General features: G+C 35.2%; 1 protein-coding gene across 2 annotated transcripts in view; it reads left to right on the forward strand.

Moving 5' to 3' along the window:
- Positions 1–17,043, forward strand: part of UNC13C (unc-13 homolog C) — a 666,761-nt gene that overhangs the window by 308,878 nt on the left and 340,840 nt on the right. For both annotated transcript variants that reach the window (XM_068963824.1, XM_068963823.1), the window contains 2 exons: positions 13,262–13,431; positions 16,128–16,243. In XM_068963824.1, the coding sequence (XP_068819925.1) occupies positions 13,262–13,431; positions 16,128–16,243 (286 nt within the window). The remainder of the gene's footprint in view (positions 1–13,261; positions 13,432–16,127; positions 16,244–17,043) is intronic.

Consider the following 17,043-nt stretch of genomic DNA (forward strand, 5'->3'; position numbering starts at 1 on the left):
TTCCATAATTTCTGAATGCAGGTCTTGCTGGGTAGAGTATTCTTGGTTGTAGGTTCTTCCCTTTCATCCCTTTACATAGATCATGCCATTCCCTTCTGGCTTGTAGAGTATCTGTAGAGAAATCAGCTGATAGCCTGATGGGAGTTCCCTTGAAAGTTACTTGTCATTTTTCCATTGTTGCTTTTAATATTTTATCCCTGCCTTTAATTTTTGTCAGTTTGATTACTGTGTGTCTTGAGGCATTCCTCCTCGGGTTTATCCTTCCTGGGACTCTCTGTACTTCCTGGACTTGGTTGACTCTTTCCTTTCCCATATTAAGGAAGCTTTCAGCTATTATCTCTTCAAATATTTTATTTAGGATCAGTGCCATTCTCCAGTGACTTCAATTTAGTAAATCTTCAATATCATTGTTATTTAGTGCTTTTCTTTATTTGCCTTTTCATACCACCATCACTAATTTCTTCAGTATCTTGATTAATGATCAGACTAGGTTTTATAAATGCACTCATTTTTTAATCTCATAGAGTTTCTTGTACTTGCCAAGTACAAACTGGATTTTCAATTAGGACATAAACAAGATTTTTTTATATGGTGCTAGTAGTTATGGCTAGATCAAGCCACATTAAATTGCTGATAATTTTTTTGACCTATAAAAATTATAATTTCATATGGTTCAGCCTACAGTAATATCTTCTTTTGAAATTAATTCTATCTGAATAATAAGTTATACATTTATATCATCTGGAGTATAGTGTTTTTTATACTTTTTTTTGACTTAAGCTATGTTTGCAGTTGATTCATTTCCCAGGTGACCCAGTAGTAAAGAATCTGCCTGCCAGTGCAGGAGACTCAGAAGACATGTGTTCAATCCCTGGGTCAGGGAGACCCGCCTGGCGAAGGAAATGGCAATCCACTCCACTATTCTTGCTTGGAAAATTCCATGGACTGAGGTGCCTGGCAAGCCACAGTCCACTGGGTCACAAAGAGTCAGATATGACTGAGCATGAGCATGCACATGCATGCACGCTCACATGGTTGATTTAACTGGATCCTTTCGAGAGTCTGAAAATATTCAAATGTATGTTTTTTAATGTAAATTTTTGGCTAAATGTTCATAATTAAGTAGATCCAAATCTAATTTTCAAGACATTTGAGTTTATATTTTAATGATGAAAGGTTGTTATTATAATGAGGACGAGAGTCAACATAACACAGGTGCTGTCGAGTGGCTTCAGCAATGTGCTATTTCTTTTCTCTTTGAATTGCATCTCTTTGTATTTTCCATAACATCCAGCAAAAGAAGGAGAGGTCTGATTCCCAGCATTACTATTTGCAAGTTCTTAAGCTCGAATGTCGTATTCCCGATAATTGGTTGAGCTTAGATTTAAGTGGAAAAGTCAATTGGAAGGCAGCCTTTCCTAAATTTCTTCTTCTTCTTCTTTTTTTAAGCAATGCCTTGGTCATTTGTGCAGTCTTCCACAGGCCTGCAGGTCTTCCACAGGCCTGTGCACTTTTGCTGTGTTGCTGATGTTTGGATTGAGAGGGATATTAGTTAATAGTATTTACCTTTATGATCACTGCTTCTGCTTCAAGTGTGGTATTTAGATAAGGTCTGATCAGGCAGTTGGTATAACTTCAGTTTGCTGCTGACTTTCCAGTTATTGCTCCAGAGTTCCTCTAGAGAATAACAGTTGTTCTTTTCTAGCAAAGAGTGAAGGGGAGAATTTAAGAAAAAGTTTACTTAAGTGCCTATAAAAATTCATGCTGACTGATTCTTTCTCTTGCCAGGGACAAATTCTGGCTATTTAATTTAACCCTTTGTCTCTGGCAAAAAATAATCATAAGCTCTTTAAAGGTCTCTTTGGAGGAGGGAATTTTTCATTAGTTTTTTTTTTTTTTCTCCTCCTTTTTAATTGAACTGGTGTGGGAAAGAGGACAATATTGTACACATGTTGTATATACATATGTCATTCATATATAAAAGATGTGCTCCCTAAAAGTCATTATGAGAGAGTATATTTAAATTTTCTGATTAGCAAAGATTAAAAAGTGATAGTATTCAATACTAATGATCACATAGAGAAACAGGTATAAGTATAAACACATATGTGCTTTCTGCAGAATATTTTAGTAATGTGTGTATGTGTTAGTTGCTCAGTCATGTCCAACTCTTTGAAACCGCATGGACTGTAGCCCACCAGGCTCCTCTGTCCGTGGAATTCTCTAGGCAAGAATACTGGAGTGGATAGCCATTCCCTTCTCTGAGCCTTCTTCCCAACCCAGGGATTGAACCTGGGTCTCCTGTTTTGCAAGCAGATATACAGATATGTGTAGGTGACATAATTTCCAAGCTAAAAAATCCACTTTTACTGATTTCTCAGATTAGAATATTTTTACAGTAGCACTGTGGTAGTATATTGGAAGCCACCTAAATAGCCACCTACTATCTACAATAGGGGATGAATTCAACTAGGATACATCATATAATTGAATATATCATATAATCATTAAAAAGAATGATGTACATGTGTATATGTCAGGATGGACATAATTTATAAAGATTCTAAATGGCGTGTGGAGCATTTGTAAAATTAAATACAATTATATACATCAAGTATCAAACCTTTTAAAGGTTAAAAACTAACATTAACAATATAATTCCATTAAAATATTGACAGTAACATTCAATGAGTGAAGTAGGGCCCTGAATACAGTGTGATATAAATTGTTCTTATTGCAGTGGAAATTGGTAGAGGGATGTTCCATCTTTGTGAAAACACAATATTTTTTTTAAAGTTTTAAAGCATCCATATGTGTATACAGAGTGGCTATATAATATTAATGATAATAAAATGGTTCATATTTTAAAGCACTGTTATCTTTTCAAAGCACTTTTGTACTCATAATTTTCTTTCCAAATCACTCATTGTGTTATTACAAAAAATATGTATTATTCTCTATCAGTTTCCTTCCCTCAAATAAGGAAATTAAATGAAATACTCTTAAAAAAATGCTTTTAGCACTAAGGAGTTTTATCTATGACAGTGCAAATGTTAAGAGCTGTCAGGGAAGGACAAGCCAATGCTAAAAGCAGTGCTAGAGAGAAGCAAAAAAATACTTCGAATTAAGTAACATATTTCTTTATGGCGTTTTCTACATGAGTTTGGCGTATATGCTGGTCATTTACCTGTTAGCTATACCTTTTATTCCCTGAAATGTCTTTGGTATGCTCTTTATGTCAGGGAACTGAACTCTGAAGGCCAGATTTCCTGCCGAGTAGATTTCGCTATGAGAAAGCATTGCCGTAAGATCAAAGGTGGGAGAATGGGAGAAGCCAGAGTATGTTTTTTCCTTCCCTCTCTGCCTTACAGAGCATCAGCATAATGCCGGGGTCTCTTCCATGTTTCAGTCTCCTGCTGGATGGGACTTTCCTCTGTGGTTTCAGTTCCTATCCATCTTTTCCCCCTTGTGTGAACCTTTCCACTGTTGGTGGGAATGCAAAATGGTGCAGCTGCTATGGAAAACAGTATGGAGTTTACTCAAAAATTTGAAAATAAAACTAGCATATAATCCAGCAATCTGGTTTCTGGGCATATATCCAAAAGAATTGAAATCAGAATCTCAAGGAATTATTAGTACTTCCACGTTCAGTGTTATTCACAATAGCCAAGATGTGGAAACAACCTCACTGTCCCACAACAGGTGAATGAATAATGAAAATGTGATATGTACATACAATGTGATATTATTCATCCTTACAAAAGAAGGAAATTCGACAATATGTGTTAATAAGGATGAACTTTAAAGATGTTATGCTAGTTACAAAAAGACAAATACTGCATTATTCTACTTTTATGAGATGTTTGAAATAGTAATAGTAACAGAATCATAGACCAAAATGATGGTTTTGGAGGCTAGAGAGAGTGAGAAATGGGAGTTTACTAATCAATAGGCACAGAATTTCAATTAAGCAAGAGAAGTTTGAGGATCTGCTATAAACTGTGTATTTATACCCAACAATACTGTACCTTACACTTAAAATTTTGTTAAGGAGAAAAAAAAAAATTCAGTTCCCTAGTGGCTCAGTGGTAAAGAATCCACCTTCAGTGCAGAAGACATGGAGACATGGGTTCACTCCCTGGTTTGGGAAGATCCCCTGGAGAAGGAAATAGCAACTCACTCTGGTATTCTTGCCTTGGTAATCTCATGGACAGAGGATCCTGGTGGGCTACAGTCCGTGGAGTCACCAAAGAGTTGGACATGACTGGGTGGCTACTGTTATTGAAATACTGTGGTACTCTCATAAAGACAGACATATAGATCAATGGAAAAAGAAGAGAGTCCTCTGATAAAAATTTTCATCTAAAACATTGTTTTAGCAGTTGAATAAAATTTTACTATATCAGTATACATCAAGTATTTAATTTTCAGTGTTTTGATGATTAGGCTAACTAAAATTTTCCCTATTTTAGAAATTTGCAGTAACTGGTCCTTTGCTATTAAAGCAAAATATATGTTTGAATTATGTAGTTAGCTGTATTCGTTAGCTAGTATAGTTAAAGCCTTCTAAGTGCCAAGCATAATTCTGTGTTTTTTAATATATTTAATCATGTTAAAAGATTATTATTGATGTTCTATAATAGTTTTATAGATTGGCCTTGAAAGCCCAATGGGATCATGTAACTTGCCTAAAACCATATTGCTAGTAAATGGCTCAAATGGAATTTAAATCAGGCAGATCTTTTTTTCAAGTTGGTTGTTATTACTCCATTACGCCTATGAACACTGGCTTGAAAGTAAGATAAAAAGGACAACTTACCATATAAAGCATAGACCTTGGGATATCAGAGGTAGAATAAGACAGTAAAGCAATGGAAACATATACTGTTCCGGTTCGTTACAGTTACATTATCTTTTGCCCTAGGTGAGTGATCATACCATTGTCATTATCTGGGTCATGGGGATCTTTTTTGTATAGTACTTCTTATTCTTGCCGCTTCTTCTTAATATCTTCCGCTTCTGTTAGGGCCATACAATTTCTGTCCTTTATTGTGTCCATCTTTGCATGAAATGTTCCCTTAGTATCTCTAATTTTCTTGAAGAGATCTCTAGTCTTTCCCATTCTATTGTTTTCCTCAATTTCTTTGCATTGATCACTAAGGAAAGCTTTCTTATCTCTCCTTGCTATTCTTTGGAACTCTGCATTCAAATGGGTATATCTTTCCTTTTCTCCTTTGCTTTTTGCTTCCCTTCTTTTCACAGCTATTTGTAAGGCTTCCTCAGACAGCCATTTTGCTTTTTTGCATTTCTTTTTCTTGGGGATGGTGTTGATCCCTGCCTTCTATACAATGTCAGGAACCTCTCTCCATAGTTCTTCAGACACTTTGTCTATCAGATCTAATCCCTTGAATCTATTTGTCACTTCCACTGTGTAATAGTAAGGGATTGATTTAGGTCATACCTGAATGATCTTCAGGTTTTCCCTACTTTCTTCAATTTAAGTCTGAATTTGGCAATAAGGAGAAGCATCACTGTGAACAAAGCTAGTGGAGGTGATGGAATTCCAGTTGAGCTATTTCAAAACCTGAAAGACGATGCTGTGAAAGTGCTGCACTCAATATGCCAGCAAATTTGGAAAACTCAGCAGCGGCCACAGGACTGGAAAAAGTCAGTTTTTGTTCCAATCCCAAAGAAAGGCAATGCCAAAGAATGCTCAAACTACTGCACAATTGCACTCATCTCACATGCTAGTAAAGTAATGCTCAAAATTCTCCAACCCAGGCTTCAGCAATATGTGAACTGTGAACTTCCAGATGTTCAAGCTGGATTTAGAAAAGACAGAGGAACCAGAGATCAAATTGCCAACATCCGGTGGATCATTGAAAAAGCAAGAGAATTCCAGAAAAACACCTATTTCTGCTTTATTGACTATGCCAAAGCTTTTGACTGTGTGCATCACAACAAACTGTGGAAAATTCTTCAAGAGATGGGAATACCAAACCACCTGAACTGCCTCCTGAGAAATCTGTATGCAGGTCACGAAGCAACAGAACTGGACATGGAACAACAGACTGTCCAGATAGGGAAAGGAGTATGTCAAGGCTGTATATTGCCACCCTGCTTATTTAACTTATATGCAGAGTATATCATGAGAAACACTGGGCTGGATGAAGCACAAGCTGGAATCAACATTGCTGGGAGAAATAATAATAACCTCAGATATGCAGATGACACCACCTTTATGACATAAAGCAAACAATTAAAGGGCCTCTTGATGAAAGTGAAAGAGGAGAGAGAAAAAGTTGGTTTAACACTCAACATTCAGAAAACTAAGATCATGGCATCTGGTCCCATCACTTCATGGGAAATAGTTGGGGAAACAGTAGAAACAGTGTCAGACTTTACTTTTTTGGGCTCCAAAATCACTGCAGATGGTGACTGCAGCCATGAAATTAAAAGACACTTGCTCCTTGGGAGAAAATTTATGACTAACCTAGACAGCATATTCAAAAGCAGAGACATTACTTTGCCAACAAAGGTCCGTCTAGTCAAAGCTTTGGTTTTTCCAGTAGTCATGTATGGATGTGAGAGTTGGACTATAAAGAAAGCTGAGCGGCAAATAATTGATGCTTTTGAACTGTGGTGTTGGAGAAGACTCTTGAGAGTCCCTTGGACAGCAGGGAGATCCACCAGTCCATCCTAAAGGAAATCAGTCCTGAATATTCATTGGAAGGACTGACGCTGAGGCTGAAACTCCAATACTTTGGCCACCTGATGCGAAGAGCTAACTCACTTGGAAAGACCCTGATGCTGGGAGGGATTGGGGGCGGGAGGAGAAGGGGACGACAGAGGATGAGATAGTTGGATGGCATCACCAACTCAACTCTGGGAGTTGGTTATGGACAGGGAAGCCTGGCATGCTGCAGTCCATGGAGTCACAAAGAGTTAGACATGACTGAGTCACTGAACTGGACTATCTTCTGCCCTACAGATCATTGACACGCAGTTTATCTTCAGACAAGTTAGTTTAAGAAAAGAAAATGCGTGCCATCACTTAAAGAAAAGTCAGATTTAGAAAGATAATGCCTTGAATCCAATGTCCAATAAATGTCAAACATTTTTCCAAAGTGAATCTTTCTCCCGACTTCAAGCAAATGGGTAATTTTCAGCTATACAAGTAGCCACTAATTGGAATATGCACATTTGTAATAGTTAAAGAACAATAATATGAAGAGTATGATTCTCTGACCAATGGTATTTTCTTATATTTTTGGTAAATAATTTTTTCATATCTAATTGCTCTAGGTGCTAGGGACTGGAAAAAATGTTTCTTAGGGAATTTTCGTACAGAGGTGATCTTATCAGGTATTGAGAGGCAGGTAGATGTTCATCAGGTAGAGGGCTAGGGAAAAGACATCCTTGCCCTCAGAGACACAGTGAAAAAAGTGTCTCAGCTGGAAAAATGTTTGGTGAACCAAGGGAATTGGTGAATAGAAACTATCCTTATTACACACAATCTTATACTCACACTCATTTATGTTTCTCCTATTTTTTGAGACAGTAATTTGATCCTTCTGTTTTCTATTTATGCTGTTGCTTTTTAAAAATTATATTTGGCATATAAATTTAAGGAACAGCAGGTTGATTTGATACATGTATACTATAATGTGGTTGCCATCGTAGCATTAACTAGCTCCTCTATCACATATGATGATTATCATTACCTTCTTGTCATGGGTATTATTAAGATCTAGTCTCTTGGCAGATTTGATGAGTATAATATAATATCATTGTTTGTATTCATTTTACTGTGCATTAGATCTTTAGGACTACTATTTTGTACTTTTAAATATCATCTCTCCTATTTCCCCACCTTCTAGGTCCCTGGTAAGCACTATTTTGTTCTTCTCTAGTTTGTTTTCTAGATTTCACATATAAGTGGTATCATATAGACCTTCCTATTTTCTGATTTCTCTCCGTAAGTTGTCTCTCTTTTCATAGCAAAACTGACACAAATAATTTTTCTAAAGGAGCAAATTTCTTACTTTTATTACTTTAACATAACTAATATTTTATCATCTTTAATGTCAAATAATACTTAAAACAGCTATTAAAATAAGTTTATCTGCAATGAGTACCTGTGAAGGAAACATTAGATATAAAAAGAGAATGAAGGGCTTTGAGGTATTAATGATCCAATTGTAGGGCTGTAAGGTGGGGCAGGAAAACTGGTGTATCGTAGAAGATTGGGGTATCTTTGTCCTTTGGTTCTTTGATCTGTCACAGTACTAGAACAGATCTACAACATCTGATTACTACGTAGAAAACCATCAGAAAAACTTAAACAAAAGGGACGTATTGAGCACTGGTGTTTTTTTCTTTCTTTCTTTTTTTTTTTTTTGGTCAGTTCAAATTCCCATAAGTGAATGCTCTTGATAAATGTAGTGGGAAAATTCACCGTGCATTGGCACTGGTTTTGAACTTAGAGTTTGTCTATCTGCTCTAATACAATTGAAAGATAATAGGGTTAGGGCTCTTGATTCAATAACAAGACACCTATGCTGGAAGGTTACATAATTCATAATAAATCATTGAGAGGAAATGTATGCATCAAGTGTCTCACATATTTCCATCTCGTGGGTCAGAGTTTAAAGAATTAAGCTTTAACTAGAGAATTTAATTACTGTTTGAAAGGCTGCTGCTACTTTGCCTCTGGATGGCTCTTACAAGTTTCTGGCTGATGACTTTTTCAATCAATTCCCTGCCTTCCAGCTTGAGTTGAAAAAGATTATTTATAATTGTTAGATTTTTAAAAATACAAGATTTTGTTGATTATAACAGAAAAAGATAATAGACTAAAAAAATTTCACTAATCTTATCACCTATATTTTGAATATAACCTTACAGATTGTTTCAATGCATATATATGTGTATATATGTATATAAACTCAGATTTATATATACATTAAATATCTATTTTATGTATCAATTAACAAAATCTGACACAATGACATTTAAAATGTTATAGAAATTTCATTTACTATACTTAAAATATATAGCTAGAATTTTACAGACTCTTAAAAAATATGATTTTAATTGCAACTTCATTTACTATTGGTTTTTTTCTTGGTATAGTTGCTGTGTGAGATTATTTTAGTTGCTTCATTATAACTAGTTCAACTATAGATACAATTCTTATTTTTGAATGACTCTTTGCTTATATACTACTTTCGTAATGACTTCCCATCAGAGGATGACTGAGCAAGAGATTGTTGTCCTATTGAAATCACGCTTTATTGGCTTTATGAAATTCATGAGCATCTCTTTAGGCTAAACAGCCCTTCTCAGAATAGGTTAAACTTCGATAACTTGGGTTTGGGGTTTATTTTTGTTTGGTTTTTTATTTGCTTTTTGTCTTTATTTTACCTTAAATTGTAGGAGATATGTATTTGGACTATATGCAGGAAACTAAATCTAAAAAAACAAAAAAATTGCAGTGAGACCATTTGAAAATTTGGTATAAGTAATTATAAAGAAATTAGCCTTTTGAATGGCTGCCAAAAGAAAATTGGCCAAATAGTGATTGCCTGTGCAGAGATTAGGGTACCTGCAAATTGAAAACAGAAATAAAGGCAAAACAGAACATAAACACACGTAATAATCCTGAGTTCTAAAGAGTGAAATGCTTTGCTTTAACTTGGGAATGAATAAAATAACTTACTCCCATGGAAACAAAGCAATTCCCGTCTTTAATAATGAAAAAAACATAAAATTGAGAATATTAACTACTCTTTAAGATGCACATTGTTTTTAGTTAAGAAAAAAGTACAATGCAAATTGTCCTAACAGTGCTTACTTTATTTACCAAGAGTTTGTGCAGCAAAATATCTTATTCTCCTCTTATAGGAAAGGCAAATCACAAGCTGGTGAACTAAAACAGGAATCTTTGTCAGCTAATTAATCAAGGTGGAAATGATCTAATAGAGTAAGATTTAATGGGAGTTATGTGTGATAGATTTTTCTCTTGTGTGTAAAAAATCTTTCTGTAAGATTTTCCTAAATGAGCATACAGTTTCCCATCTAAATAATAAACCTTTGTATTTTCATAAAAGTCAAAATTTGTGAAACACATGGTAACTAGTTAAGGGATGACATAAAACACAGCAAGTATAAAAATAGTAAGAGTTAATAAATTAAATATTTTAAACCATTTTGTATATAATCAAACAAAATGAATTTGGTAGATTTTTAAATTATTTTCCCACTGATTCAGTTAGAATTTCATTAAACTTCTTATTAAGCCATGCTTGTAGCTTAGTCAAAAAGAGATTTCGTTCAACGAGAATTCCAGGTATGGGTGTTTGAGGGCTAGTATGGAGAAGGAAATAGCAACCCTTTCCAGCATTGCCTGAGATATCTCATGGACAGAGGATCCTGGTGGGCTACAGTCCATGGGGTCACAAAGAATCACACACAACCGAGCAACCAAATAACAACAATGGTAACTCTATTATCCCTTCAAAGTGAAAAGCTTAATCTATTTTCCTCATTTATCATCTTCTGTGGAAGATGTGCTACATCCATGTTCCAGAGGAATAGAAGAAAATAGAAGAGACAGAGCCAGAACACTTTTGCTTATATCTCATTGTAGAACTATGTCAAGTGGTCATCTCTAGTTTCAAGGGAGACTAGGCTATTGCACAGAAGTAGGAAAGGGAAGGAGTGCTTGAAAAATTATTGGCTTAATGAACTTATGGTATCTGGCACCTTCCACCTCTTTGAGCATTCAATATTTATTCATGGTATTTCCATCTCTGTATGTACTTTAAACATAATGAACCCAACCTCTGTCTTCCAAGGTAGGTGGTCCCCAAATTATATACAGTTACTGGGTTTAGTATGAAGTCTAGGATCTTTGGGTAATCTCTTTATCACTTCCAGGCTTGGTTCTTTGCCATTCCTAAGTCTATAAATTAAAGATAAATCATCTTCTAAGATCCCCAGTGTATTAGTGTAAAGAGAAAAGAAATAAGGATAAAAGCAGTTCATCCTAAAAAAAAAAAAGTCTCATTCAGTAAGAGGAAACAAGGGAAGCATATGACTGTCAGTGGTACATAGCAAATGTAGAGTCCTGCTTAGCAGGTTACTCAGCACTTCGTGATACTAGCAACAGAAGTCATTACTTGGCTAGCCAATCTGGCAGGCCTTAGCACTTCTTGGTGAATTTCTTTTATATATTTTCTCCAAGTCCTTGTTTCTACATCTGGGGTTGGGGGTGGGGCTTCCTTGACCAATGTGCCAATGCCTACATTCTACGCAGAAGCTGTGTAAAATGAAAGTAAATGAAAGAGGGCTCTAAAAAGAATTAAACAGCATTGTGTATCTACGAAACCATAAATTGGGACCATCCTAGGAAATCCAGGTTTATGGTCTTCCTAGCTGGGAAGAGGTTCTACTGGAGTCCACTTCCTACTGCTTGTGAGTTCAAGGACCCAGAAATTACTTTAAATAAAGCCTGTAGCAACCTTGGGACACGCTTAAAAATACCATGCCCTGGAAGTTTTATCAGACTTCCAGGAGGTGAGCTTCAAGACAATTTTTAAGTAATCACATACCCCTGGAAAATTTACCTCATTATCACTGGCGCCTTTGTTCTGACCAATTCCTTTCTCTTAACCTAATGGCTGCTGCCTCTTCCCCTGTAACACTGTATGCCGGGGTGCAGCACCATTGATCTGATCTTTGCCATTAAGTTCCCTTTCACTGTCACTTAGAGACTTCCTAAAGAAAGGTGTTCGAAACACCCTGGGGTAACTGTTTTATCTATTTTTGAAGTTGCAGTCAGAAACCTCTGCTTGTATACATACATTTTGTATACAAAGGCAGCTGGCAGTCCTCAACCCCGTTTAGTTCCAAATTGTGATATTCTCAGTTGTGTTGGACACAAGCAGAGTGACCTCTTTCAAATAGTCGAGCTATAGTTTGAGTGCATCTCTGTTTACCACAGTACATTTTTGAAAGCAGCAAGACTTAATGAGCATATTCCAATATTCTGAATTTTACTCATACCATTCACACTAATAAAAAAGCTTGAATTGGTATGTGGTCACGATTTCAAAGTATAGCAAGCAACAGTTTGACCAGCTATTTCACGATTGCTCTCCAAAATGCAGTGGCTTTGAAGCCTGAGGTAATTAAACCTTCAATGCTTGCCCTCATCATCTCCTCCACAAAGTCAATTCCACATTTTAAGTTCTATTATTGTAGCTCTCTTCTTTCTTTAAAAACTATTACATTAATCATTATTATTCATCGCAGCCAACAGAGCCCACTCTAGTTTATGCAGAAAAAAAAAATTATTTCATAGACTCAGATTGCTCAAGAATTTTTGGAGAGGCCAGAGGCCAGCCTCTAAATCAACTGTGCAAAAACAATGTCCAATTATATCATGAGGCTTGTTTGCAAAAAAAAAACCAAAACATACATTTGCCACTATTGATCAGTTATTTGTCCCTCAGTACTAAATACCAGAGACTCTATGACAAAGTGCTAAAGACCACCACCCTTGTTGCCAAAAAATTAAACCCCACACAGTACCACCACTGCCTCACTTTGCTCAATTTGAGTTCAGGTATTGCTTGAATGCAGGTCAAACATCTGGACCATAACTACAAAGGAATCTAAGAATGTGATTTATCAAGCTTAAGTTTTGAGAAGATGAGGAACATAAGGAGAAATATAGCCAAAATAGAAGGAGAATTTTTAGACATGTTGGACATCCATATGTCATGACTTCATTTAACAATATCTTGTATGCGTAACTGAGAATTTTAACTTATTAGGCAGACTATGTAATGTCCACTTTCTCAACACCCATTGTAATTAAATTAGCTTTATGATGCATACTTTTCTGAGCATGGACATGTTGCCATAGATAACTGTTGCAAACAGGAAATATATCATAGAGAAAGCATCCCACAGATTTCTGACACAAATTCAGGTATTTGTATTTCAGTGAAAAGAAATAGAATGGAATAGGGCAGGACTTTCTCTTATTAACATTACTTAACAATTGCAGCCTTTTTTCAATATCTCTGATATCTACACCATCCCTTTGATGGAATGGTCCATGGGAAATCCTATTTACTATGCAATGTGGTATGCCTTTCTGGATTAGATAAGATTTAAAACAAATTGGTAACATCAAATGACATTTAGAGAAGTTAGCAATGGTTATTAACTTGTCCACATCTGTTTTCAGTGAGTGCCATAACTCCACAGATCGAATCAAAGTCAGAGTGTGGGATGAAGATGATGACATCAAATCCAGAGTGAAGCAACATTTCAAAAAGGAGTCAGATGATTTTCTGGGACAAACAATCGTAGAAGTGAGGACCCTGAGTGGAGAAATGGATGTCTGGTACAATTTAGGTGACTATCTTTATATCTACTTGAAACATGTTAAATAAAATTCCAGAATATCTGTGACAGGTATTATATTCCCATATCGGTAAAAAATAACCAGTGTTTTTCTAGAACATTTACTTGGCCTTTAGGCAGGTAAGTTTCATTAGAAAATAAGGTGATAATTATTTAAACTCGATATTATTGAAAGATACTGACAAATCGAGATGAAAAAAAGTCTTTCAAGGAATCAAATGGGTGTCTTTTAAGAGAAAAATATTCCATTCTGAATTTTTAATTCATAAAGTATAGCTTCAAAAAACTTTGCCAAATGTATAGAAAACAAATAATCTGTAACTTAATAATGTCTGACTTATTTCTTATTTCCTTTTAGTCCCTTAATGAATTTTGGCAATAAACAAAAAGTATATTTTAGATATTTTTCCAAGATGATATGAGTAGGCTTTAGTAAGGCAAAGCTGGTTACCCATATGCTTGTTCTGATGATGAAGATATGAGAATGTTTAATTGGTATAATTTTAAAATAGAATTTTATTATTGTACCAAGAATTAAATAAAGATGTTTTAATTTGACTTTTCCCACAATTGAATAATAACCTAGAATCTTTCGTGCTGACTTAAATAACAGTAAAAAGATACGGATCACCTCATTTTCTGTAAAGGACATGATCTAAAAATATACTTATTATTGAAAATGTTTTTATTACATTTTTAAGATAAGGTGGTGAATCTAAGAAAAGTTGACACACTTCCAGGATTATGAAATGTTTGATTTTAGGATACCTACTTATTTTAGCAGATTAAAGATTGCTTATCACTTTTTAGAATCTACATACTTCAAGTAAAACAGCATTTTGCAAAGTAAAGGAATGAGGTTACAGAATTAATGGCCATCTGAATTAAGAAGAAGATATATAACTGAACACAAATGATTCAAGCTAGGCTAAAAACTCATTATCAAAAATATTTTATTTTGAAGAAATCTTTCTTAAAACTAATGCTTCTCCATTACTGGCATAGAGTTTTTGCTTCACTTATAATGATAATCCTCCTGTATCTTGTTTATACTATTAAATAATTTTATACATGAAAACAGAGATGTTAGGAAAGAGTAAATTTCAGACCATTAACTCTGCACAATTCTCACAAGTTGTGTTTTAATTAGAGAGCAATTTAATTGACTATACACGTACTTTTGTTTTCCTGTGATAAATTAGCATGTTGTTGAATTGAGTTATAATTCAGAAGAGAAATTCCTCAAATTATTCTTTTGACAAAATGTACAAGGGTATAGTCAGTTTGCAAAATAATTTGAGTGTGCTTCTAATAAAATCAGCCACCCAGCTCTCCTGCAGAAACTGTCCTTCAGTGTATGGAGAGAAAAATACAATGCAGCCCACCATGGATGCCTGTGCCTGCTCATCCTCAATTCACACTTTTGTGCTGTCATTACTGATGTTTAACCTTTAGAGGGAAAACAGGTTTTAGCTTTGTATAAAATCCACAATGGGTTCAATCCCCATTAGTAACATATTTTCATTGTCTGTACAGTGTTACTCCTTCCTCAACACTCAGAATTCATTTCACCATGCAGAGCAGAAGTTAGCCAAAAGTTCTGGGTGTCCAACCAGAGCCTGTTTCCCCTGAATCCATTATGATGATGGTACTTAAAATGTTCCCTTGTGATCCTGGGGAAAGGTCTGTGACAAAGAGGTCTGAAGACTTGAGTTTCTCTTGGCTGCAGCAGACAGCTTAAGCATTTGTTGAGAATCAACTCTCTCCTGGCCAGTAGGAGAAACTCTCATAATCCCAGCATTAAGAGAAGGCTCTTAGCAACACAGTGACTATTAACTATTAACCATGAAAAATCAGCAGACATTCCACAAGAAGAAAGTAGACTTCATGATTTAACTGTATCTTATTTGGCTAAAAATATAGTAATGGTTAGAAAGAGGGGCAATTAAAGAAGTCTTCACCACTGACTTGGTGTGGTCTCCCTTTTCATCTTTGGTTTTTCAGATGGATCAGCTTGCTCTTTATGTGTTTCATCAGGGAAGCAGGTATCAGTCATAGGTCCCCTACCTACATTCACCCTAGAAATTTTGTGGCTATATTTATCTTTCTCTCAAAGCTACCCCTAAGTTCATGTTAGATGCATATATACACATACATTACACACACATTATTTGAATTGACTACATATTGACTCCATTCAAACAAAGAAAGAATCTAACACTCATAAGCAAACACAGGTTGTAGACTATAGGTCTTCATGAATCACTGACAGAGAAGACTATTAACGGATGTTTTTGTTAGAGCTTTGACTCATTTTTTTCAAGGACAGAAAGAATGGGACTTTTTAATAAAGTGCTCTCCTGATTAATTTATCTTTTAGTTATTTTTCTTTTAATTGCCCAAATAATTAATTTTTATCATCTTAACTGATCTAGTACATGGAAATTTGTATCAGAATCGTCTAATTAAGCTTTTTTTATTTGAAATACCTATATCACATTTTGACAATCTCAATGACATATAGGTGCATTACTTTAAATTGTATTTAGCAGAATCATTATTGTTAATCAAACCTGATCTAGAAAAATTACTTTAGCAATATAAGCCTGTTTTTAAGCTTTTGAGATCATGTATAAGAAAAATGACATTGTCAAAAGTGACTGACCAATTACTTTCTGCTTTATCAGAGAAACGGACAGATAAATCAGCTGTGTCTGGGGCCATTCGACTGAAAATTAATGTGGAAATAAAAGGAGAGGAGAAAGTTGCTCCATATCACGTACAATATACATGTCTACATGAGGTAAGTAACTTGAATTCTATTAATAATAAGACCTAGAAAAAACTGCATTGATTAGAGATAATGCAACAAAATATTTGTTTTAAAAATAGAATTGAATTAGGTTTGTGAAATTGTCCCTGAAGTTCTTATTCTTTACAATAGCAAGTGATGTGCTAAGGTATCACATAGCCTATATATTGCCCCCTAAAGAGAGGGCTGGTTGTCTTAGAATGAGGTTTAGAGCAAGCATATGAGGCAAGTTTTAATAAACAAGGCAATGAGATGATAATGAACAAGTAGAGCAAATTCCCATCTTTCCAGGGAAGAAGAAGACTGTTAGAAAGCATTCCTTGAAGAAATGGGTAATGATATTTTGGAAGCATTAAATCTATAGTATCAATACTTTAATAATGGAAGAGAAGATACAAATCATGCCAATTTTTGAGAACTCTGAGTTAGTGCTCAGGTTTTGTTGAAGATTTAATTAGGACTATTGTCTATTAAATATGAAAAATCTGATGTTGTAGAAATGTCTTTGGGGAGCCAATGTAAGTAGCAGTAAATTTGTCTGTCTTTTTCTGAGTATAACAGAGGACTTCATACATACTGAACCCTCCTCCATTTTAACTACCCTTTCCACAAACATATCTGGGTAGCAAGTATCAGAATGTAGGTTTGCACCCATGAATAGTAGAGAATATACTACCCAAAAAGAGGAGCTTGGTTGGCTTAGAAAGAAGTAGAGAAAAAAAAAAAGAAGAGACCACTCAGACTGAATCAAAAAGGCAGATGCACTAGTTCCCTTTCGTGCCTCAGGGTCC

This window comes from Capricornis sumatraensis, chromosome 2, assembly GCF_032405125.1.
Source record: "Capricornis sumatraensis isolate serow.1 chromosome 2, serow.2, whole genome shotgun sequence".
In the NCBI taxonomy this organism is placed as follows: Eukaryota; Metazoa; Chordata; class Mammalia; order Artiodactyla; family Bovidae; genus Capricornis; species Capricornis sumatraensis.